At 39.4% G+C, this 23,487-nt stretch overlaps 6 protein-coding genes and 2 long non-coding RNA genes across 19 annotated transcripts in view; 4 read left to right on the top strand and 4 right to left on the bottom strand.

Annotated features, from left to right (window-relative positions):
* The window catches only part of LOC135352059 (uncharacterized), a gene marked incomplete in the record, with an annotated part of 851,949 nt that overhangs the window by 579,028 nt on the left and 249,434 nt on the right, over window positions 1–23,487 (bottom strand).
* On the top strand, window positions 539–3,723 carry LOC135352114 (uncharacterized). Its single transcript, XM_064551286.1, has 9 exons — window positions 539–1,062; window positions 1,106–1,311; window positions 1,545–1,618; window positions 1,716–1,938; window positions 2,012–2,081; window positions 2,155–2,320; window positions 2,690–2,794; window positions 2,843–3,032; window positions 3,112–3,723. Exons 1-9 carry the CDS (start codon window positions 904–906, stop codon window positions 3,221–3,223), a joined length of 1,305 nt encoding a protein of 434 aa, XP_064407356.1. The 5' UTR covers window positions 539–903; the 3' UTR covers window positions 3,224–3,723.
* Window positions 6,807–8,761, bottom strand: LOC135352127 (uncharacterized). The gene is made up of 5 exons (XM_064551305.1): window positions 8,666–8,761; window positions 8,469–8,580; window positions 7,430–8,166; window positions 7,050–7,323; window positions 6,807–6,944 (listed from the first exon to the last, which is right to left on the bottom strand). The coding sequence occupies exons 3-5, from the start codon at window positions 7,807–7,809 to the stop codon at window positions 6,822–6,824; spliced, it is 777 nt and encodes a 258-aa protein (XP_064407375.1). The 5' UTR covers window positions 7,810–8,166; window positions 8,469–8,580; window positions 8,666–8,761; the 3' UTR covers window positions 6,807–6,821.
* LOC135352153 (uncharacterized) lies at window positions 11,038–17,086 on the bottom strand. 6 transcript variants are annotated; one of them, XR_010399608.1, is made up of 5 exons: window positions 17,072–17,086; window positions 16,188–16,281; window positions 15,675–15,859; window positions 12,891–12,928; window positions 11,038–11,286 (listed from the first exon to the last, which is right to left on the bottom strand). It is a non-coding gene; the product is annotated as an uncharacterized LOC135352153 (long non-coding RNA). The 6 variants fall into 6 exon arrangements; XR_010399604.1 differs by having other exon boundaries at window positions 17,068–17,083; XR_010399607.1 differs by lacking the exon at window positions 17,072–17,086 and adding an exon at window positions 17,035–17,053.
* LOC135352107 (uncharacterized) lies at window positions 12,813–17,226 on the top strand. Its single transcript, XM_064551276.1, has 9 exons — window positions 12,813–13,323; window positions 13,410–13,569; window positions 13,714–13,839; window positions 13,894–14,279; window positions 14,362–14,445; window positions 14,841–15,494; window positions 15,694–15,871; window positions 15,975–16,223; window positions 17,086–17,226. Exons 4-9 carry the CDS (start codon window positions 13,923–13,925, stop codon window positions 17,196–17,198), a joined length of 1,635 nt encoding a protein of 544 aa, XP_064407346.1. The 5' UTR covers window positions 12,813–13,323; window positions 13,410–13,569; window positions 13,714–13,839; window positions 13,894–13,922; the 3' UTR covers window positions 17,199–17,226.
* Window positions 18,572–19,726, top strand: LOC135352125 (actin-binding protein IPP-like). Its single transcript, XM_064551302.1, has one exon. It carries the CDS (start codon window positions 18,791–18,793, stop codon window positions 19,658–19,660), a length of 870 nt encoding a protein of 289 aa, XP_064407372.1. The 5' UTR covers window positions 18,572–18,790; the 3' UTR covers window positions 19,661–19,726.
* On the bottom strand, window positions 19,742–23,102 carry LOC135352183 (uncharacterized). 3 transcript variants are annotated; one of them, XR_010399656.1, is made up of 5 exons: window positions 22,967–23,102; window positions 22,239–22,357; window positions 20,747–21,375; window positions 20,218–20,287; window positions 19,742–19,972 (listed from the first exon to the last, which is right to left on the bottom strand). It is a non-coding gene; the product is annotated as an uncharacterized LOC135352183 (long non-coding RNA). The 3 variants fall into 3 exon arrangements; XR_010399657.1 differs by having other exon boundaries at window positions 19,742–20,287; window positions 20,747–20,874; window positions 21,221–21,375; XR_010399655.1 differs by having other exon boundaries at window positions 19,742–20,287.
* The window catches only part of LOC135352081 (serine/threonine-protein kinase OSR1-like), a 99,539-nt gene continuing 98,957 nt past the window's right edge, over window positions 22,906–23,487 (top strand). For 3 of the 5 annotated variants that reach the window (XM_064551232.1, XM_064551231.1, XM_064551230.1), the window contains exon 1: window positions 22,906–23,423. In XM_064551232.1, the coding sequence (XP_064407302.1) occupies window positions 23,313–23,423 (111 nt within the window). In that variant the 5' untranslated portion in view covers window positions 22,906–23,312. The remainder of the gene's footprint in view (window positions 23,424–23,487) is intronic. The other 2 variants (XM_064551229.1, XM_064551233.1) reach the window with 2 other exon arrangements.

Genomic DNA, 23,487 nt, shown 5'->3' with positions numbered 1-23,487 from the left:
ACAGGCATGCATGCAAGGGATAATGATGCCAGTATACAATCTAAAAGTCATTCCAAATGGCTGTACATTAATGCAGTTGACTAACCTGGTGATGAGTGCTCCATGCTTGCCAGAGGTCAACTTGCACTTGTTTCTTGCTTGTCTGAGGCACACTGATGCTAGATAGCAGCTACTATTGACAGCAAAGACATGATAGACTTCTCTCTTAGATTTACCATGCAGGTCTCCGGTATGTGGCAAGTCAGCGCGCCATACACCTCAGTCCACCAATGATAATGCTCATATTTGACCGCAATGACGAAATCAGTGCACCTTACAGTACTGGAACCATACACTGGAAGCATAGTAGAGGACACAAACCACCAGTAACTGGACACCTTGTCCACCAATGATAATGCTTATACTTTACCACAATGGTGTGCTTTACAGTAGGTTACTGTACTGGAATAGAATATTCTACACAACTAGATCTGGACACCACCTTGACACACCTCACCCACAAAAATCACAATTAATGCTGATTCATCTTGCAACTGCTAGAATATAGGCTATAGTTCATGCCAAGGTTTAGCTAATCAAAGTTATAGCATACACAGTCACTTATAGCTACAGAGATATGGATGCTAAGAAGAAGAGAAAACTGCCAAAGAATTTAACTGAAGCATCAAAACAGGCTAGGGCATACCTTATGTCATCAAGCAAGATTACTGAAGCTTGTGAATTGTTCAAGACTATATTGAGCTGCCTGAATCTTCAAAAGACATATCTGAGCATGATATCGCTACGTACCTGGTGGGACGATATGGTATCAACAAGATAGCACGGATATGTTCCGTGCTTTCTGGATTTCCGAAGACACTAAACACCTTCCATGTATCCAAGTACATAGCAAAAGTCACAGATATGGATGATGCACACTTGCTAGCCTCTTTCATTACGATTCATTGTCCACACCTAATAGCCACATTCACATCTAACCATCCATCACCAACTCTGTTAGCTCCTCCAGTGTCTAACTGCTTTGAATGCCAACGTCAATTGACTTCAAATCATGACTGTGAAGTAAGTAATAAAATATGCACTTTGGTTTTATAAACTTCTCCAGGTCACCCTTTACACATTATCTGGTGTGAAGAAATTGCCGAAAGTCACTCTTAGGTGTCAGCCATGTGGTTTGACTTATAACTATGCGATGTGGGGGAGAAAACAAACCTCTGGCTTTCAATACTATCAGAGCCAGCAAAATTTAATTGAAGTTTATGACACCGTTTTCTTCACTCGGCCTCTCCTAGAATTTCAGTGCTCCCTTGCGTAAGTACATTATGTATAATGCACTGTATATATAATTATATATAGCGCGGAATTTTGGGTTGACTGCTTACCGGAATCACTCCCATGCAGGTTACGCTTTCTATCTTTGCACCTAACTGCTATATTATACCTCAAAAACAGTGAAAATTAAGCCCCTCGGCTATGTATATGGTATTATTATATTATAACAGTCATTGCAATCATTTGCTCCTATCAAGTTTATCACTCCGCAGGAACCACTCATGGGTTTCCTTCCAGGGTTTTAGTGAAACATACAATGACACTCATTCTCTCAACAAGGACCAAGGTTTTATGCTATAATTATAATTATATTAATATATATAAATTTAATTATATACATATGGCTTGCATCCGCATTAATTTTTTACTTCTTGTTAATTCAGCCATGACAGAAAAGATTGCAGCAGATGCATTCTACAATGGAGAGATTGAGAATGAAATTAGGTTTCTTGTACTAGCAACCAATCCTACTTTTTCCCTAAGTCATTTCACCTTCAAACGAGACAGTGACAGAGAGGAAACAATGGAAATGATTGAAACAATTCGCTCATGCAGTATATACCCTCACTGTGAAACTGACTGCACTGCTGTTTGCAAGAAAAGAGGAAAGTTTTTCTACTCATAATAATAATAATAATAATAATAATATACATTGCTATTATCATTATAATATTATAGGTTGTGGCACTCTGTGGGTTACTGACGGGATTTGGAAACTTGTTTTTCCACATTGCGTGCACAGACTGAAGGTAAATGCACAAAAATTATCATCCAAGTCCTGCAACATACATTCAGTATTATTATTAATGTCATCGTTCACAGTATGTTGTGGACCGAATTCCATCAATATCTATGCCAGATGTGTGCACCTATCCGCCAATGCCTGGAAAAGCTTTTTGTCAGGATCACTGCCAGTGTTTGGAGTCACAGGTACCACCAGTACCAACAGATCTCAGGAGTTTTTTGAAGCACTGCAAAGTTCAAAATGGTACAATAATATTATACACCATTATACTGAATAGTCGTATGCATGATGTGCTATAAAATAATATTACTGCATGTATATATACACTGGAACTTGTATACTATAATTATTAATCCCGTATCACATCCAGTCCAGTAATATTGCTGATATACTTTGTTGACTGTATATAATTATAATTGCTATGTGAACTTTATCCTCAGTCTGAGAGAAAGCAGCTGGTTAATTCAGCATGCTGCCAATAACTGTATTCGAATAACGGCGGCAGCTGAACATTTTTTAGAGATAATCTTAAAAGATTGTTACTTAAGCTATATATTAGCACTCTTTAACCATGCATGCATGTACTCACTAATTATGTGCACCCTGATATAGGAGATGATGTTTCGGTTAACTTTGATGAAGAGAAAACAATAGACATGGTTCTACAAAACACTACTTCTGAAATTGAAATAGGAAAATCTGCAGCTATTTCTCAAGGTATATAATATTTAATGTATAGTGTGCGCATAATTATACTATAATCAGGAACCCATGATCTACTAGCAACAAACCCATCACTGTTGTCAAAGAGCCTTCATGTTGCCAAACCGATGACAGAGTCTACAGAATGTCGCAAAATTACTGGAAAAGCAAAACGTCTCCGGAGGTGGTCGAGGGGACACCAATTTGTTGTGAGAGCAGGAGGCCATATAGAAGCTTGGCAACCATTATACAAGTGAGAACACGCATGCAGTATAATGTACTGCACACATAATTATGTGGATGCGTTATTTTATATAATGATATCCGTGCAGGTCGGAATCACCAATGCAAGTTTTTTTCATCCTAATCAAGTGGCTTCAAACGTTGAGTCAACATGCAGACAAACTACCACTTTCTGCCAACTGCTATGTACCTAGCGTATGACAACATGTGCAATGTGAATAGACTGAAGTTTGCAAGAGCAGCCTTACCATTACCGCCCCCAATGGACAAGGCATGGCTCAATATCGAGAAGATAATTGACACGTTCCACCTTCCTAATCATGTAAACCCTGAATGCCATACGCTATATTCTCCTCAAAGGCTCAAAGAAAAGTGCCCTGACGCAAACACACAGGCTGGCGAGCAGACGTTTGTCTGGCTTGGTAGATTTAAGCATATTCTGTGTGCAATGAATAAGCAGCACCATCTATTTTACCTGCACAGAATGGTTCGAAGGAGGAATGCATACACAGTGAAATGCTATAAAGCTGGAAAAAAACCCATTCTGCCAAGATCCAAACTCTAATTGACTCATTCTCCTGAATGCTGAAATGCTATATACTTGCATGCATACCTATGTATTCCCTTTAACAATCTCTCTAGTTCCGTGTAGCAATCATGCAAATGTTCATGCAATGTTTGATGATCAGTGATTCGCTGGTCACTAGTCATGCATGCAATTGGAAGGGATGTTGCCACAATGGAACGAGCTCCTCTGATGGCTTGAGTGAAAATGAGAGGCAGAATCTTAGCCATCTCTGCCAATTCATTGCCGAGATGTAGGATTGCCCCATTTGTGTACAAATATTATTTGTCGATGTTGCAGCAGGGCCAAGGACATCACGAGTGGGGTGAAGGATTTTGTGGATTGGACTTTCATACATTCTGCTCAATAGCCCATCCGCAGCGATGTTTTGGAGGACTCCTTATGTGACGTTTGCATGTGGTCCCAGGAGGTGTTCTCCGGAGATTGGCTGTAGGTGTGGTTCTGATAGGACGTTACGTTTCTGATCTCGTTGTGAAGTATATAACAATGGGAAACTTCCCTTGGGGCGTGTTGACCATCTATGGTTTGACGACGGTTTGATAGAGAACTCAGTGTTAAATGAGAAGTGCGAGAGTCGGGCCGGCCGGGTAGGTACGTTGAAACCGAATTCTGACACGGGGAGAGCAGTCGGTTTGATAGAGAACTCAGTGTTAACTGAGAAGTGCGAGAGTCGGGCCGGCAGGGTAGGTACGTTGAAACCGAATTCTGACACAGGGAGAGCAGTCAGGCAGCTTGAGGCACCTTTCTCCTAGGCTGAGTGTTTGTTTTGGGCTGGTATAGTCATTAGTGTGTACGTACCTAGCTCCAGTTTGTGTGTAATGAAAATGTTCTAACAACTGGCCTTACCTAAACAGACCACACCCTTAAGCCATCTCAAATCATGCATCAAATGCAAGAAGCAACGTTGGAGTCATTGTCGCACGTGATCCCGTTTCCAATCCCTGTTAACTATATACTCAATCTATGCACAAATCAAACATATTATGCATGTAATTATGACCATAACTGGGTAAATAGATAATAATAGTATACCGTACAGATAGTTTTGGCATTATTCGAAAGTTTGGCATTATTCAGTTAATCACGGATAACTTTCCAGCTGGTGGATGACAGCTTGGACATATCTAAACTTGGCTCTCAAAAGGCAGCTCCTTCAAACCTACACAGGTGTAGTGATACCATCGCCAGCATGAGTCAGCCTCACACCCGACCCACATGCGTTTTCCCTTCTTCGTAAATTTCCCTCCACATTGCTGGCAGTGTTTCTCGTCTTCTGTATATATACAGTAGCACAAAATATTAATGGGCATGGTGACGTGTGCATGAATAAAATGTTGCTGTTGAGAAAACAAATTACTGTGTGCATGACAGTGTATGCATGCATGTGTGCTGCATGATTTTTACTTTCACGCTTGAAAGCAGAGGTACGTTTGCAAAAGCCATTTTTTAGATGCTGCTGTCTTGACCAAACCACATGATGGGTGGAGTTGGCTGAAAAAACGCTCTATGAAAAATGCACCTCTCTACAAAATGCATCTCTCTACAAAATTCACCTCTCTAAAAAACGCAATAAACGCAATAATGCATTCGAGCTCAACATTGACATATATATACTATAATTATTATAGTCCTGTCACCCTATAATGTACATAGTATGCATGTATGTACAGGTACTATTATAATAATTATAGGGACAGTGTCGCATGCAGTTTGGCCGAAATAGCAAGGTGGCTGCTTTAACAGCCTGCATGCATGCCAATTAATTCGTGCCTAGCGAAACAAAAGGTATAATTATATAGAGAGGTGACCGTAATTCAAAGAGCCGAGAGTCTATACCGTATATAGCGCGAAACACATTCTACAAAACGTCCACAAAATGGAACCTCCATTGAAAAATTATTGCTGTTATTTTGCACAATCGTGAAAACCCATAATTTATATAGATGCATGCATGCATGTATAATTATAGCTGGTCCCGGCCAACCTATCTTACTTACCAGGGGAGACTTTTTGCTGCAATTCAAGCATTGGGGGATCCTGATGTGCCCTTTGAGTAATGGATGAAATGGAGGTCTTTTTATCTGCATCATGACGACTGCCCTCAAAATGTTTTTGTAGCTTTCTCGGTTTAATCTTGTGGCAGATTGGAGAAAATGATTGCTTGAGAGCAGCCACAGAATGTTTGTTAATTGGAGTGCTATAGTAAAAACTCCTCTTGGTGTTGGCAGAGGTCTCTCTTTTCTCTTCTTTTGAGGAGTAAGTATAGTGAGGAATGCTCAATAACGTCGGACCGTGTAGTAAACTCAACTTCATCATTGTCCGATGTAATTGGTGTGATCTGTTGAGAGGTGTGTATAATTCTGCCTCAGAACTTGAAGGTGATCCATTCAAAGAAAGTGAGAGGTGTGGTGTCGTGCATCGCTTCTTCTTGGGAGACCTACACAACTTGGCAGGAGAATACAATTTTTTCTTCAATGTAACTGCAGCTGTTTGCCTCACATTCCTGCTCTGGTGAGCCTCACGTGCAGGAGTTTGTTGAGAGGAGGATGCAGGAATTTGTTGAGAGGAGGATGCAGGAGTTTGTTTCAGTTCAGAGGAGGCTATAATTATTATATATATAAATGATGACTGCCATGAATTAATTATTTTTGAACATACGGCTTTTAGGGGCGGGGGGATATTGCCTCATTAATTGAATAAAGAGTTATAGCATTTTCCTACATAACCCAATAATTAATTTACCTTTCTCTAGTTTTGCTACTGTGTCGTTGCTGAGAGACGATTTTTGTATCACAAAACTCCGCACGTACACGTTGTTGGGTGATTTTCTTCCTTTTATTCCCGTCTGCACGTAGGGAAGGTTCACTCCAGGTTTGAGGAATAGCTGTGGAACACTTGGTTTGATACTGCCCCTGAACAAATTCGTAAGAGCACTCTTAAATGAGGATGACAGGGACTTTCCCATAGATTCATTGTGCTTCCTCAACTGCCCAACGTTGATTGCAAACTGATGAGAGCTTATATTCCGTACGAAAGTCAACACCTGCATGCATGCAATGCATATACATATAAATTGCATATATAATAATTAGTATAAAACTGTTTACAGTATACTCTTGCATGTTATATATAGTTGTTGTTAACTCACAGTGCTGGAAGGCTGCTGTGCAACTGATGAACACAGAACACACTGGATGTCTTCTTTTGTTAAGTCTATACTTGGGCCTCCATAGGTTCCAGCTGATACTTGGTAATGATTGGAACCATTGTGTTTTCGAAGTACTTCCATATCATTTCTTCAGCCTCAGGTTTCAGGACGTTTGCAACAGACAGTATCTGCATGTATTATTATAATTATAGCAAACCAACTATACACTGTGTATTGTGGGGGTCTATATATACATGAATTATAAGCTTATATAATTATATACGCATTTTCACCTTGAAAGTTGCTCCAAGCAACCAAGAGTAAGAAACGAGAAGGCGATGACAGGTGTTATCTGGCATTAGATGCTCAACACGGGTAACAATGTGTTTGAAAAAGTTGTCTGCCTCTGGTGATTTGAAGAATTTCCCCATAGATATTACAACACCTACAGCTTTCCCAGCTTCCTTTGCCATGATTCGTTTCAACTTTCTGTCAGCATCAACACGTCTTGCTGCTTCAATATGTCCACTTTCCTCAAAAGGAATGAGAACAGCCCTAGTGATGTATCTATATAATTATAATTAAGACCTCGTATTATTATAGCCGAAATGTTTGAGGCACTTAAATGTCCTTTATCTATATATATATATGAAAACTGGGAAAATCATAATACCTTGGATCCATGCTTGATAAAGCTTGCAGGCAGGTAGTATTCATTGATGTGAGAAACGTAGTTTTCGGGGCATCAAAAGAAGTAGTAGTGGCTCTGGTACCTCTATCAAAATGAAAGAGCAGCTTCTCCGATACTTCAGATGGTTGAGACGGGTCATCAATAATCATGCCCAATGATGTGAGACTGCCAAACTTGATAGCTTTAACATCTGTGATAGATTTCACCTTGCTGACAGTATCCATTCCAACCAGGGATAAAGCTGCTTCAGCACTCCGTGTTTTGCCTAGCGAGACGTTCCCAACAGCAATAGCAGCTGGCACTTGAATTCCAATATCCTGCAGGAGAGAATAGTGGACTGCAAGGACTTTTGCTCCGATCATGAGAGTGGCTGCTGGAATGTTATGTTGGTACACATTCTCCAAAGCTTCCAACAATGAATGGAATTATGATGGATCAAGAGATGCCGGGACAGTCGATGCCTCTTTTGAGGTAGGAAGACTATGTTTATGTAGTACACTGTCTGAAACGTAGTCCCCGAGCCAAATGAATGGACTAGTTTTTGGATCTACTAGATCCCTATCGGCATTCATGTGCACTTGACCGTTGAACACCCAAAGTTCAGAATGTGGTTGCAGACCTACAATCGTTGCCACTTGCTTCGTGTAATGGTGTGGATCTTCAGACTCCGACTTGAGGCAATAGAAATCCTCCAGCTTTTTCATGAGGTAAGCCTCGAGCTGTATATATAATTATGAGCTAATATTAATTATATAGATTGATAGCTTAATCAATAGCTACCATATATATATAGATAAAATCCCTCTAAAAAATCCTGCCAAATCATCAGCAAGACGTTACAATCTTATAACCTTTGTGGTAAGGATCGTGATGTATACATAACGCAATCTCATAATGTTATCGCAAAATCGCAAAAATTATCATGCATGCTTATATTTTAATATCGGGATTTGCATGCATGTGTGTAATATTATAGTTATACTTACATTGTACATCAAGACACCTAAATATATATCTTTACCTGTGTGTTTGATGCATGAGTGGTGATTGAAGGATTGTGCACAGAAAATCTTAGTGAGTCAATGAGAGATCGTCTGCCACCTTTGGTCCAATCATTGGGAAAATATCCTTCTCTATAATAATTATTATAGTGTAATGATGAATATGCTCTATATATATAAATGTGGATGGTGACATCTATTATCAGTAACAACGTACCCGAGAGTAGTTCCATCACTGAAGGTGACTGTGCATATATATCTAGACAACGGTCCATCCTCATTCTGAACTCCATACGAAAAGTCAATCTTGAAGTTACTCAATGCCTTGAACGATGAGTTCTCCTTGTACACACCAAATCTGTTATTTTTTTCAAAGATATCAATGAAATAGTCAACAGTTTGACTTTCACTGTCTGATTCAGAATCCATGGTGGGCCCTATATATCAAGAACTTGATGAAAATTAACTTGGCTTGCTAAACAGAGTAGACTTGCAGAGGGATTGGCTTGGATTTACAATGTCCTAATAGGTCTATAAGTAAGTCTCTATATATATGCCTGCCACATGTTATGGAGGAGCTGCTACAGTGATCTCTATAGTGATTTCTATAGCTGCCATGCACACAAAGTGTAATAAACTTTCTGCAGTGCACCCTCTCTGCACCACTACCGTCGACCTTGACTGTACAGTATGTAGAGTGATGATCCACTAGTCTGTGCATGTATAGATACACTATAGATACATATTGATTCTGAAATGGCTGCCAGTAAGCGTCCCAGGTATGACCCAAGTGTTGCAGAAGCCACTGCTAAAGTGAAGGTGTCCCAGGCAAAACAAATGGAGAGTCTTACCACTGAGATTGTTCCAGCTATTGTCACTGCTGCCAAACAGTTACTCGGTAAAGGAAGTAAAGTGTCCACCGAAACGTTTTGGTTGGCACCTAAAGTTGCACAGAACACCTTCTATTTTGAACTCGGATTTTCCATTTTACTTTTTCCTTGCATAATTACCCTATATTTGTTATCACTCGAATTTTTTTATAAATATCACCTTGAAGTGATACACACATTTATAATTATGGTATCGCTTGTCATGAACATTTTGGTCAGTAGCTCAACCTGTTACCTAAAATCCATAATTTTTATAATTTAAATGATGTAACTATATAGTGTGAATTTTGTGAAAATTTGAAAATGTAGCTAGTTTCTGGGTAGTGAAAAAATTAATCAACAATTGTATAGACAACAATTTATGCTTCCAAATAACGCTTAACCCTTTCCCTGCTTTAATTAAAAGTGAATATTTGTATATTTTGTTTAAAAAATTTATAACTCATGAACCGTATATTAAAAACACTTATAACAAGTTCCACAGGTAGAACCAGACCTGTCGCATTCATGGAATCATCATCGTTGCCTAGCAACCAACCACCACCCCACAAATAACAATTGTTAACAAAAATTCACAATTATGTACACAAACAATATTGTATGATGTTACGAAGTGACTGAACACATGATATAAGTGTTCAGAATGTTCTCATGGTGACATGGCTCACTCAGGACTCAATCATGATCTGCAGAAACTTGTATTTGAGGTTCTATCGGCAGACACCCTTTTCCCGGGAAATATTTTCTTCACCTACACACAGGTTTACAAGTTCAATGGTGGCTCATGATGTCCACTGTTGTACTTACTAGCCTAAACAAACCTATAGTGAAGCTATCAAGACTATACAAATGCTACTCTATAGTGACTTACCAGGTTCAGGAAGATGGTCCACCTCAAGTGTGTCTTCCTCAGGATTCTCAGGCTCTTTCTTTTTAGTTTGACCTCTGAAAGGAAGCTTCCTACCTAGCTATGATCTCAGTCACTGTCCTCTCACTCTACAAGGCCATAAGCATCTATATTCTCACTCTCTAGCTTCCCTAGAACCTCCCTGAGGTTGTACTACAAAGATCTTGTAGCAATTATAAAACGGTCACTTTTCTTTCGACAATTCTGATTGAACCGTACCTCTAAGCAAAATATTAAAAATACCACGTGGAAGAGCAGCTCAATGCGCATGTGCTGGTACTTGCAGTGTGTGCATAGCTCCAACACAGTGTGCACAATGATTTTTTGAAATTTATCAGTAGCCATGCCGACTATAGTCGGCTAAAGCGGGGAAAGGGTTAATTATGCAATGGCACTTTCTTCATTCAGAATAGCGGATGCGTGGAAGACACCTATATACCTGCATGGGAGTATATATGGATGTGAGATAGAGAACAGTTAGAGTAGAGTAATCACACATGACATTATAATTCGAAGCTCACACATAATTATTAGTGCACTGTCTGTGTTAACCCAAACAATTTCAGGGGTAATAATTTGAATTCCTTGAAATTTCAAGCCAAATACTAACTGTAATGTTTCAAAGATCATTGCTATACTAAAATACTTGGCTTGAAATTTCAAGGCAAACTGTAGATGTTCAATAATTATTGCAGTACTCATAATTCTCAAGCTAAGTGATAATATAATTATAACTGTTATAATACACACATTTTTCAATGATCAAAGCTATAATTATAGTTCTCAAAGTGCTTGGCTTGAAATTTCAAGGTTTTTAACCAATATAGCAATTATAATACTGTAAAGCAGTCAAGTAATTATGTATTTTGTTGGAATTATTGTAACTATAATTATACAATTATTTATCAAAAAGTAATCTTAACATCCATTAATTAACAGTTTTCTCAATTGAGGACAGTTGCTTCAATAGAGCTTGTGTTTCGTTGTTTTCCAGTGCAAGGGCACTCCGTCCATTCTTGACAGCAGATGAAGATACTTTCCCTGGATGAGTGTATGCACGTGAGATGTTGCACAGTAATCCAGGCATTACATGTACATGCACATGAGTCTTTTGAACATCAAGTTAACTTCCTAACCATGCAAACCATACACATGTCTTGAAATTTCAAGCCTGATACATCATAACTATAAACGCAAATTCCCAAAGTGCTTGAAATGTCAATGACTATTGTACGTATAATTATCCTGTCTGCAAAGAACTAGCTGTGCTGTTGTGGCTTGAAATTTCAAGGATGTACCTTGCCTCGAACCCAGGCCGCAGGGAGGCCTGGTTTAGGCAAGGATGTACCGTATATGCTTTATCAGGAGCCGCGGCTACTAAATGTTTCGAAGGAGGCTACAATTAGAGAGAGGCCACTGTTCAAGAGTGGCCTTTATTAGCTCCAGCTAATTCAACTTGTTATCAAAAGTTATTTTCACCTGCATAAAACTTAAACTCTGCCATGAGAAAGACTTTGTGAAGCACTAACAAGCAGTTACCTGTACCTAGTAGCTACGTAAATCTAGCTAGCTGGTAGTCTAGTATTGTTTTAGCTGCCACATGCAGAAATGCTAGAGTCAAAGTTCACTGAGGCTACTATTTGAGAGCGGCTACTAAAATTAGTTTCATTTTGCTAGCAAGGGAGGCTACTATTTGAGTGCGGGCCTTTATACAAGAGCGGCCTCTGATCGAGCATAATGCTGTAATTATTGTACAGAGATTCATTACATGATCTTTACTTACTTTTTTAATTAATTACTTTAATCCACCACCTTTATTGCTCACATATGTACTTTGCCTAATACATTACAAGAAGCCCTTACTTATCACCCTCTAGTAGAATCTGTAAACCTGTTGGTCAATTAGCTAGACTAGTGTATACACATGTGCAACGGATTTGCTATTGTGAATAGCAAATAATTATTCAACTTAATCCACCACCTTTATTGCTCACATACTTTGCCTAATACATTACAGGGAGCCCTTACTTATCACCCTCTAGTAGAATCTGTAAACCTGTGGGTCAATTAGCTAAGCTAATGTATACACATGTGCACCAGATTTGCTACAGAGGATTTCAGGTTGGTTGGCAGAATTAAAAGTTGAAGTGCAGTCAGCCATGACCACTAATTGCTTTAGTAGAAAGTAACACATGGTTGAGTGCACTTCAACTTTTAACTTCTGCCAACCAACCAGAAATCCTCTGTAAGGTGCATATGTGTATACACTAGCTTAGCTAAGAATAAAAAATTGACCAACAGCTTTACAGATTCTCTTAGAAGGTGATGTATTAGGCAAAGTATGTGAGCATGCAATAAAGGTGGTCGATTAAGTTGTCACAATAGCAAATCCGGTGCACATGTGTATACACTAGCTTAGCTAATTGACCGACAGGTTTACAGATTCTACTAGAGGGTGATAAGTAAGGGCTCCCTGTAATGTATTAGGCAAAGTATGTGAGCAATAAAGGTGGTCAATTAAGTTAAATAATTATTTGCTACTGCATGTAATGTAGTAGTTTAAAAAATACTCGCACTATGTATGAATGTGTACACCCAAGGGTTATTATTGAGTGGACAAACATTTTCAGCAAATAATAACTTACGTTGCTGGCACCTCATTTCCTCAAGTTGGTATAAGAGTCTGCATAAAATAATATATATGTATGTAAGTACCATAATGTTTAACAGACACAACAATTATGCTCGGATGTTAAACAAACACCATACTACATGTTGTCATGTATCAAGATATTGATACATGACATTATGTACTGTTACATGTGTCTATTGCTGATAAAAGAAGGATATGATAAAACGTACAGTACAAGAGTACGAGTTTTCTGTTGATAAATGATACTGTACAACATTATTATTCACTAAAAGTAATCTTTCATTATTATTGAGTTGAAAATGCCAGCAAACAATTAGGAGTGGTATTTTGATGTCAAAGACAGCTACATTCATATCGTGAAGAATGCGACACAGGAAACTAATGGTCCTGTGTTTGCAGTTAAAGCTAGCAACGACAAGATCAGGGTAAGCTTTTTCTATATAAATGTATATCGGTAGATACAGATACACTGCATGCATGGCACATGCAAGTATTAGACTAATGTATGCAGATCAAGTTACTGGATCAAGAAGCAGCAAGAGAGAAGTCACTGGTAGACTTTACATGGGAGAAATCACCATTTTCAAGACAGTTTAAGAATGCAAAGAGCGCCACGCAGTTCCATGAAGAATGGACTCGGCTAGTTCTTCCAAGAATTGACAGCAACACTGGTAAGCGCGTGACATGGTTTTCATGAATCACCTAGTGCATGCATGCATGCAGGTTTTATAATTTTCGGAGTTTTGACAGCTTACGTAAATAACTATAAATTAACTACACTAAACTGAGAGCTTTTTTTCCATGTATCGTTATAGGCAAGTACCAGGATGAGCCACTAGTGCAGCTTGGTAAGCATACTTCACCAAGCACAGGTCTTGGACCATCAAAGAAGAAAAAAATTGATGAAGACAGTGACAATGACATCATACAGTACTATACTGGTGAGCTCAATAAGTAATTAAGTTTATGCAAATTGCAATCGGTCAATGTTATAGGGTGCTATGAGATTCCCATTTCCTGTCTAATGGAGCCTAGAATGAGCAGATGTTTGAGACCCCCAGATAGAGTTTTTATCAACACTCTGAAAGACGAAATAATGGCGAACCAAATTTGTACGGTGTCACCCATTATTGGTATACCATGCCTCGATGACGGTCAAGAATTCGATAAAAAACATCCAGCACTGTACAAGTATGAAACGATTGGGGGCAATCATAGCAGAATTGCACTTCAGGAGCTGGCTGTCGAAAACCCAAGAGAAAGCCTTCAGACAAGGCTAGTAGCAGTTTATACAGGTGTCGATGACGACGTGGCCTTAATGATAGCTTCGAAACACAACAGGGCAACCGATCTTACTCACAAAATGACAACACAAGATCAGGTAAGCGCGCATTTATGATGTACGGATACATAGCAACACCTAAACTAGTAGTTAGTAAAAGGAAACTATTTTCGTTATGTAGGTAATGATATGCAGAAGCAGGTACGCTGGGAGGAGTAGCAAGACAGAGTGGCGAAAGGCATGTGCTAGTCTACTCAGCCTGCAGGTGAGTGACAAACTCGTGCTTACACACGTACTGTATTTACTTGGTTAAACGCCCGGGCGTTATCTCCTAGCAGAGAGGGCGTTTATTCGAAAAGGGGGTTTATTGTCATGTCTACTCCAAACTCTTGCGCAGCAGCAGTTATTGTGCTCTTCTTGACTGCTGTCTCAGCTTAAATCTATTTCTTAGCTTAAAATAACATTAAGTCATAATAGGAGTATTGTTTTCCCTCTGTGTTGATATCTGCGCTGCCATCGTAAATAGTTTCTTTTACCCTGCGTTTATTTAATCAAGTAAATACGGTACATTGTCATACCTTTGTCATACATAATAAGGCATTTGCATAATGTATGTACGTACGTATCTCGGGTTAACTAGTTCATAACGTTTGTATACAGGTGCAACAGCTCGAATACTCAATGGTCTTCTTCCTGGCTTCGTTACCCGACGTTGAGTATGATTGTGTTTTAGAGATTTTTGCTCAATATGAATTGTGCGACCTCAAAAACCAAAAGCTGTCACGAGGGCAGAGACAAGTAGCTAAAATCTCAAAAATTAGTTGCAAAGGAGTTAATTTTAAGCCGCTTCGAGGGTTGGAAGAGGAAGAAAGACGAAACCTTTTACAGGAAGTTCAATGTGGAGAGTTGTCGCTTAAAGACCTAAGCCAAAAGTGCAAAGTCATAAAAAAAATGAAAGAGATTAAATTGGCCTTCATGACGCAACTCGACATCGGCTCTTGGGAGGAAGCACTGCAGCTTTACCCTACGCACACATCTGACGAAAACTTGGCACAGTTTACTTCCCTCTGTTTCAAAAAGAGCAATGTTCCCCAAACGTTTTGCTCCTTCTGTACCCAAGCAAAGCAAGCTATACTAAACAAATCCATAGAACAACCAACTAGCGTCACAGACGGCCTACATGTCAGTTATGACAACAGTTTCGCGGTTATTATAAATGCGAACGTGATCACGGTCAGTACGAGAGAGATACTGGATGGCTTTGGGAGTCTGCAGTGCAGTGGTCTGCACCTCACCATCCTCGACACACCAGAGGTAAGTAATTAGTTTGCTAATTTTATATTACAGCACATCATTAGAATAACATATAAAAGGCAACATTCGTTGGGGTATGTACGTATTATAGCTTTACAGAATCAATGGTATGCAAGCATCTACACAATGTAGGTTACGTACGTATACATACATGATTATACAATGATGTACCACGTTCACCTGTGTAAATCTCATACAGGACTGGTCGTGCACAGAAGTAACGACAATTGTACGCCTAGTGAGATCTACCAACATTGCCCTGGGCCTATCGTCCTTTGCAGTAGTTGTAATTTCCCCACCACAAGACCTGGAGTTGCAGCAGCAAGATTGCAAAGCACAAACAGCATACATGCAAGACACCAGCGCTGCAAGCAAAGGTGATATAATTATAGTATGTACTTACAATAAATTTATATTGTATGAGTACACCTATACTACATTTTAACACAAAAAGCCACTACATTTTGTTTACATATACAGATACGTACACAGGGTGTGATCTTCAAAACACTATAACACCAATGGTGATTGGGCAATGGTCTTCTTGCAATGAGTACCCTTTCTTTGCTAAGAAAACAGAGTTTGTGGGCAACCTTTTAACAGTAGCTATGGATGAGCCTATCAATACACCTCAAGGCAGGGCAAGACCAAAACCAATGCTGTATCAGGAACTCATTAAACTACTAACATCACCTGGGCAATGGGTCTTCGATCCTTTGAGTGGGAATCGTAAGTATTGTTAACATCTGGTAAAGATCCTTTAAGGATAATTTGCAAAAAGGTCATCCTGCATTATGTTAGTATGGTAAAGATCCTTTAAAGAGAATTTGCAAAAAAGGTCATCCTTAGTATGGTAAAGATCATGTAATGAATCTCTGTACAATAATTACAGCATTATGCTCGATCAGAGGCCGCTCTTGTATAAAGGCCCGCACTCAAATAGTAGCCTCCCTTGCTAGCAAAATGAAACTAATTTTAGTAGCCGCTCTCAAATAGTAGCCTCAGTGAACTTTGACTCTAGCATTTCTGCATGTGGCAGCTAAAACAATACTAGACTACCAGCTAGCTAGATTTACGTAGCTACTAGGTACAGGTAACTGCTTGTTAGTGCTTCACAAAGTCTTTCTCATGGCAGAGTTTAAGTTTTATGCAGGTGAAAATAACTTTTGATAACAAGTTGAATTAGCTGGAGCTAATAAAGGCCACTCTTGAACAGTGGCCTCTCTCTAATTGTAGCCTCCTTCGAAACATTTAGTAGCCGCGGCTCCTGATAAAGCATATACGGTACATCCTTGCCTAAACCAGGCCTCCCTGCGGCCTGGGTTCGAGGCAAGGTACATCCTTGAAATTTCAAGCCACAACAGCACAGCTAGTTCTTTGCAGACAGGATAATTATACGTACAATAGTCATTGACATTTCAAGCACTTTGGGAATTTGCGTTTATAGTTATGATGTATCAGGCTTGAAATTTCAAGACATGTGTATGGTTTGCATGGTTAGGAAGTTAACTTGATGTTCAAAAGACTCATGTGCATGTACATGTAATGCCTGGATTACTGTGCAACATCTCACGTGCATACACTCATCCAGGGAAAGTATCTTCATCTGCTGTCAAGAATGGACGGAGTGCCCTTGCACTGGAAAACAACGAAACACAAGCTCTATTGAAGCAACTGTCCTCAATTGAGAAAACTGTTAATTAATGGATGTTAAGATTACTTTTTGATAAATAATTGTATAATTATAGTTACAATAATTCCAACAAAATACATAATTACTTGACTGCTTTACAGTATTATAATTGCTATATTGGTTAAAAACCTTGAAATTTCAAGCCAAGCACTTTGAGAACTATAATTATAGCTTTGATCATTGAAAAATGTGTGTATTATAACAGTTATAATTATATTATCACTTAGCTTGAGAATTATGAGTACTGCAATAATTATTGAACATCTACAGTTTGCCTTGAAATTTCAAGCCAAGTATTTTAGTATAGCAATGATCTTTGAAACATTACAGTTAGTATTTGGCTTGAAATTTCAAGGAATTCAAATTATTACCCCTGAAATTGTTTGGGTTAACACAGACAGTGCACTAATAATTATGTGTGAGCTTCGAATTATAATGTCATGTGTGATTACTCTACTCTAACTGTTCTCTATCTCACATCCATATATACTCCCATGCAGGTATATAGGTGTCTTCCACGCATCCGCTATTCTGAATGAAGAAAGTGCCATTGCATAATTAAGCGTTATTTGGAAGCATAAATTGTTGTCTATACAATTGTTGATTAATTTTTTCACTACCCAGAAACTAGCTACATTTTCAAATTTTCACAAAATTCACACTATATAGTTACATCATTTAAATTATAAAAATTATGGATTTTAGGTAACAGGTTGAGCTACTGACCAAAATGTTCATGACAAGCGATACCATAATTATAAATGTGTGTATCACTTCAAGGTGATATTTATAAAAAAATTCGAGTGATAACAAATATAGGGTAATTATGCAAGGAAAAAGTAAAATGGAAAATCCGAGTTCAAAATAGAAGGTGTTATAAGTACATTATGTGTTTTACGTTTCAGCTAACTGTAACCCTAACGAAAAAATCATATCCGTCTATTAATGTTGGTATCGATTTTAGATGCTGACCTGACAACAAGCTCGGACCCAGTGGAGGCAACAAAGAAGGAGTCAAAGGACACTTAACCAGTCAAGAAGGTGCGTACATGTAGTGTGATAATGAGATTCCCACAGCAACAATAGTATTGTACCTTAACATGCATGGATGCTGTCTCATGTGTTAAGCCGTAACTACACATCTGTTTGAGTGTGCCTATAATTATGTACTTCCTTTAGTGAAGATTGTCTCGTTTTGTTGTAGAATTTTCTCTAATGTTATTCACGTCTGTGTTTGATTTCCACCAACGTTCCCCTGTACAGGCTCACAGGGAACAGATTAAGCACAAAGATGCTGAGCTGGTCAGGAGAGACGCCATCATTCAACAGCAGAGACAGGTGAGACAAAATGCACCATTATATTATTGCAGAGCTATAGTAGAAGCTTTGATCTCTTATAATCGTACTGTACATTCTATTAGACTAGTGGGCGTGGCCTCTTAAGCTAATTACAGAAAGTGATTTAGTGTGCATGCAATTATTGCTACAAGTAAAACTCGCTTGCTAGTAGACACTATCCTAATTACACTCATTCATTATTCAGGGTCCCCCTCCCAGAGAGTTGAGACCTCCACTCACTCTGAAATGGAGAAGAGGAAAAGACATGCCAATCAAGATGGGCTGCTCGGTACAGAATGTTGTTATCGGTGACACGGTGTATGTTGGTGGAGGTAGTGCAGGCAATGACCGTGACAGGTGTACAGTGATGAAGCTCGAGCAAGATCAATGGACCAAACTACCAGAGTACACTGCCATGTGGTTCGCTATGACATCACTCGCTAATCGACTAGTGCTGGTGGGAGGATTTGATCTAAGAAACAACAAACTCACCAATCAACTAGCAGTGTTTGAATCAGGGGAATGGACTCACCCGTACCCACCAATGAACATTGCTCGTCATTCCTCAACAGCTGTCTCCTTCAACAACCACATCATTGTAGCTGGTGGGTATAATGAAAAAGTACGTATCTCCTCTGTGGAGGTGTTGGACGTGGCATCAAGAAGATGGCACATTGCTCAGTCACTACCTAACCCACGATCAGATCTGAAATCAACTCTCATAGGAAACACCCTCTACCTAATGGGAGGGTGGGATCACACTGTGAGTAGTCCAACCAAGACAGTGCATCACGCCGACCTCGATGAACTCATTGCAAATGCCCTTTCCAACATGGACACACCCACTCTCTGGCAGACCTTACAGAAAGTACCACTCGTGTATTCAGCTCCTCTCAGTATTGGGAGGTCACTATTAGCCGTTGGTGGACGAGACGACAGATTCAACCCAAGTTCATCGATCCACCTCTACCAGCCTGACACCAGTAGGTGGGTGAAAGTGGGAGACCTGCCTACTGCACGATACTACTGCACATGCTCAGAACTTCCTAGTGAAGAGGTCATTGTAGCCGGAGGACAGACAGATGTACTTACCAATACTCAAACTGTTGATTTCTTCTCTATAAGTGCTAATTAGTTATTTTGTTAATTGTTTCTCTTTAATTGTGCGATGAATTTATAATGATATTGATATTCATTTATAATAATGTTGAAGTTGCAACAGAATTTTATCACATATAACTATAGTTATTATGATGACATGAAGTGGTACATATATAATTACATTGCCAGAAAATAGTACAAAAACAACAAAATAATATTTAACAGTCTCATAATAAGTTCAGGTCCTTGGTTGGGGTCTTGTTCAAGGGTAGGGTGAACGCCTTCTCCCAGAATCCAAAGTCTTTCTTCCCTTCCGAGTCAGACAGTGAGGGGTGGGGCTCGGGAACTGAGGGTTTAAAGAGTCACACGGTCATAGTCATACTGAGTGGCCAGTTTACGTGAGGCCCCTCTCTTTCTTAGCAGCATAGTAGGCCTAAAGGTGTGTGTGTGTGTGTGTGTGGGGGGGGGGGGTCGTACATGATTGTACATTGCACACCTTCAAATAGGACACACTATAGCTGACCTTGAATGACTTTAAGGGACTCTACAAAGTATGACACAAATGCATTTTCCAGCTAATGTACTCTGTACCTCTACCTCCATTCTCAGTGCCTCTTCTTGTCTCCTCAACACTTGGCCGGGCTGAAAAATGGCCGCATATCTGTGGGCCGGAAAAGATGAGGGGTGGAAAAATCAAACAATAGTACAGAAGACAAATCGATCAGTCAATCTACAATTAGAACTAGAGCACTGAAGTGCTACCCTCGGCTGTTGACATAAATAATAAAGATCTATAGAAACCAGAGGAGTGTTATACAATAGATCTGCATGGCTAAGCAGCAAGTAACGGGAGCAATAAAATAAAACTAGACTATAGGCTGAAACTTTTGAGAACGAGTTTTAGTAGAATCATAACACTAATAGTATCTTATTGCACTAGATTATAATCTTACTTCAAGATATACAGTGAAACAGTATAGCTGTACTCTAGAGGTGGCATAGGTCCGCTATGGAGTCCATTAATTAACCTGACTGTATTCTATAATAATCTCTATAGAGTGACTAGAATAAGAAAAACTTCACTACAACTCTACACACTAACTGACGTGACACAACTCACTAGTCGAGCCACTTTGATTTCTTGCTCTTGGACTTAAACAGAGCCGAGTCAGCACTCATCCAGTGCAACAGAGAACAGTTAGCTACTTAACTTCTTGGGAGGCAATAAAGAGAGTGATTGTGCTTTATCTGCATTCAAGTGGTTGTATAGTGATATACAGTGTTAGCATGTACCGTAGCAGGTGAGGTGCAAAATTTCGGGTTTTTCGAGGGCAGAGCAGCTAACGTGAACATTAAAACTGGGATAAAGCTATTGATGGGTGTGGTTTCCTAACATTGAAACGTGAATAATTATTAGAAAACCCATGACCCATGAACATTTCTGATAGCCCAAGAGCCGCTATACGGTAAAACTAAGGATTATGATGACTGTTTTACAAAACACTACACGATGACCTTTACCTAGTATGCTGCACTAAGATCTTACCTAACATAACACGTTATAATAACAGTAAGTAAATTACAGGACCTTTACCTAGTATGCTCTAATAGCGAGAGGTACTTCTCATTTTTCTGCTCCTTCTCAAAGTCCTTACGTAAACTTTTACCTCCAGTTTGGTGACACACGCAGAAACGGAATTATTTTGCTCTTGTAGGGCAGAGGCTGAGGACTCTATAGTCGCCTTGTCTCTGTGGCAGGGGTGAGTGAGGGGGCGGGTGTGCAGAGAAATGAGGGTAAATAGTAAAATCATGAATTCAATAATAATTATGACATGAAATTATAGAGAGAAATGGAAGAAATACAGATGACCTTAATCAAAAACTTGCAGTTAAGCATGGGCTTATAATCGAGTAAGCGCTAATAATCCAGTTTCTACAGGTACAATAACCAATACTCTAGCCTTTATAGGAGTACTAAAACAGAGCACTGGTTTGGTGGCAACATTCCTGTCCTATGAATTGCATTTTATGACGTGTTCAAATAGTTCTTCATGGACACAGGCACGTAAACCACAAATTCGTAAACCACAAATTAGAACTAACAATTAACAAACGCATATTATAAATAAGCATAATCACAATTTGCAGAACGGAGCTTTGGCTCCAACATGGTTTCAGACAAGGCCCAAGGCTACGGCCCAAAGGCCCTGTCAGGCAGAAATATGACTTGTGCATAAACAAATGGCTCTGGCCAAACACAAAAAGTGTGAAAACTCCTAATATTGATTCCAGTAGGACACTTCTAGGGGAGTTGTCCTTTTGGGTACTACAGAGCATTTATAAAGTCCACTGCTAAGCAACAATTATACAACCAACTGAAAATGCATTCTCAGTATGCAATAATAATTAGATGTCCTTTTTGCCAGCTAGTTTCGTAGTTCTGGATGGGGATCAATCCCGTACATGTACAATGATAATACTAAGATCATCATGGCAGATTGTTCATGCATGCACGAGCTCAAAGACAGATTATTATGGCCTGGGGGTATGCACATTTTGACATTCGAAATTCGGGAAAAGCTATTTCACAATTATAATATGATTGCATTTACCGGAGAGGTGTGGAGGAGGCAGTGACCACTGGAGAGAAGCTTGCTCTCGGAGGTTTGAACTCTTGGGCATTCAGCTTGAACTTGACGTCTTTGCATTGGGGTTCAGCTTGAACATGGCCCTGAGGAATTGCAAACTCAATACACGTACACATACATGTACTAAACTATGCGTGTTATTGAAATATTGTCTACGCTTATTTTCCACAATTTGGGCATGAATTTCATATTGATTTAAGCACACTATGCACTATAAAGAAGCTACCGTATATAGCGGGTATATTTCGAGGGTATTAAAAAGGTAGACTGGCGCGTAGTGTGAGCGACTGGCCAACTGCTTATCAGTCACTCGTTTCAGCGGAATATATGGATCATAATTATGACACTACCAAACATGAATATCATTATAGATAATGTGGTTATATTTTGCTATGAGATTTAGCTACTATGGAATGTACTGAATCCCCTGAAGTGTAAGTGTGGTTACAATTACAGAGCTAATATGACGTTGAGCAATCTGATAGGCTGCAATGCTCGTTGCAGCTGAGACGAGTGACTGATAGGCAGTTTGCCAGTCCCTCGCGTGCGTAGGCTCCTCCTCTACATACTATTTACTAGTTTACAACAGTTTTTCCGGACCATCCAAATACAATACTTGGGTACAGTGAACATGAAAATGTTGGCAGTAGGTATATCCTATCAGGCTATTAAATAACAACACTATCACTCACTCATCATCCTGAGTTTGTCATCAGACTTGCATCTTTACGAGCAGCTTCGTCATGTACATGTAGGATCATCTGATTGGCCAGGAACTTGCCATTCCCACCTCCTCAGCAATGGTCTCTCTCCATGGTCCTGGCTATGTCACTGTGGTCTACAAATTATAGTACTGGACAAAGCCTCCACCTAACACTGAGACAATAGTTAGCCACTTGCTCCATGTTCCATGGGTGCTGGGTGACCACGTGGTTTGCTGATTCAGCTGTTATTTGCATGTGATTGAATAAGAAAAGGGGCGTATCATTTAGCTATCAAGCTAGCTAGCTGAGTCAACTTAACTTAACTTTACTAGCAATGTTTTCTTTGCGAGATGATGCTGACTTGAGGGAGTTTGTGCTGGAGAATGTGGAGCACTTTGGAGAGGAGAGAGTTCTAGGAACTGGCTCCTATGGCTCTGTTCAAGAGGTCAGTCACTGCATGCTCTGTTTCTGTGCACTGTCTCTAGTGTATCTGCTAGCTATTCAAGTGT

This window comes from Halichondria panicea, chromosome 1 (genome assembly GCF_963675165.1).
Source record: "Halichondria panicea chromosome 1, odHalPani1.1, whole genome shotgun sequence".
Lineage (NCBI taxonomy): Eukaryota > Metazoa > Porifera > Demospongiae > Suberitida > Halichondriidae > Halichondria > Halichondria panicea.
The sequence above is the reverse complement of the archived record's forward strand: the minus strand, read 5'-3'. Positions and strand labels throughout refer to the sequence as shown.

Bases quoted from the DNA above. Each gene is read 5' to 3' on its own strand.
- LOC135352114 (XM_064551286.1), top strand. From the start codon at position 904: ATGGATGATGCACACTTGCTAGCCTCTTTCATTACGATTCATTGTCCA. The intron at 1,312-1,544 runs GTAAGTACATTA...ATCACTCCGCAG, and splicing joins GAATTTCAGTGCTCCCTTGC to GAACCACTCATGGGTTTCCT. The intron at 2,795-2,842 runs GTATATAATATT...TACTATAATCAG, and splicing joins ATCTGCAGCTATTTCTCAAG to GAACCCATGATCTACTAGCA.
- LOC135352107 (XM_064551276.1), top strand. From the start codon at position 13,923: ATGGAGCCTAGAATGAGCAGATGTTTGAGACCCCCAGATAGAGTTTTT. The intron at 14,280-14,361 runs GTAAGCGCGCAT...TTCGTTATGTAG, and splicing joins AAATGACAACACAAGATCAG to GTAATGATATGCAGAAGCAG. The intron at 16,224-17,085 runs GTAAGTATTGTT...ACACTCATCCAG, and splicing joins CGATCCTTTGAGTGGGAATC to GGAAAGTATCTTCATCTGCT.
- LOC135352125 (XM_064551302.1), top strand. From the start codon at position 18,791: ATGCCAATCAAGATGGGCTGCTCGGTACAGAATGTTGTTATCGGTGAC.
- LOC135352127 (XM_064551305.1), bottom strand. From the start codon at position 7,809: ATGATCGGAGCAAAAGTCCTTGCAGTCCACTATTCTCTCCTGCAGGAT. The intron at 7,324-7,429 runs GTATTATGATTT...ATAATTATATAG, and splicing joins TTATCAAGCATGGATCCAAG to ATACATCACTAGGGCTGTTC. The intron at 6,945-7,049 runs GTGAAAATGCGT...TAATACATGCAG, and splicing joins TGCTTGGAGCAACTTTCAAG to ATACTGTCTGTTGCAAACGT.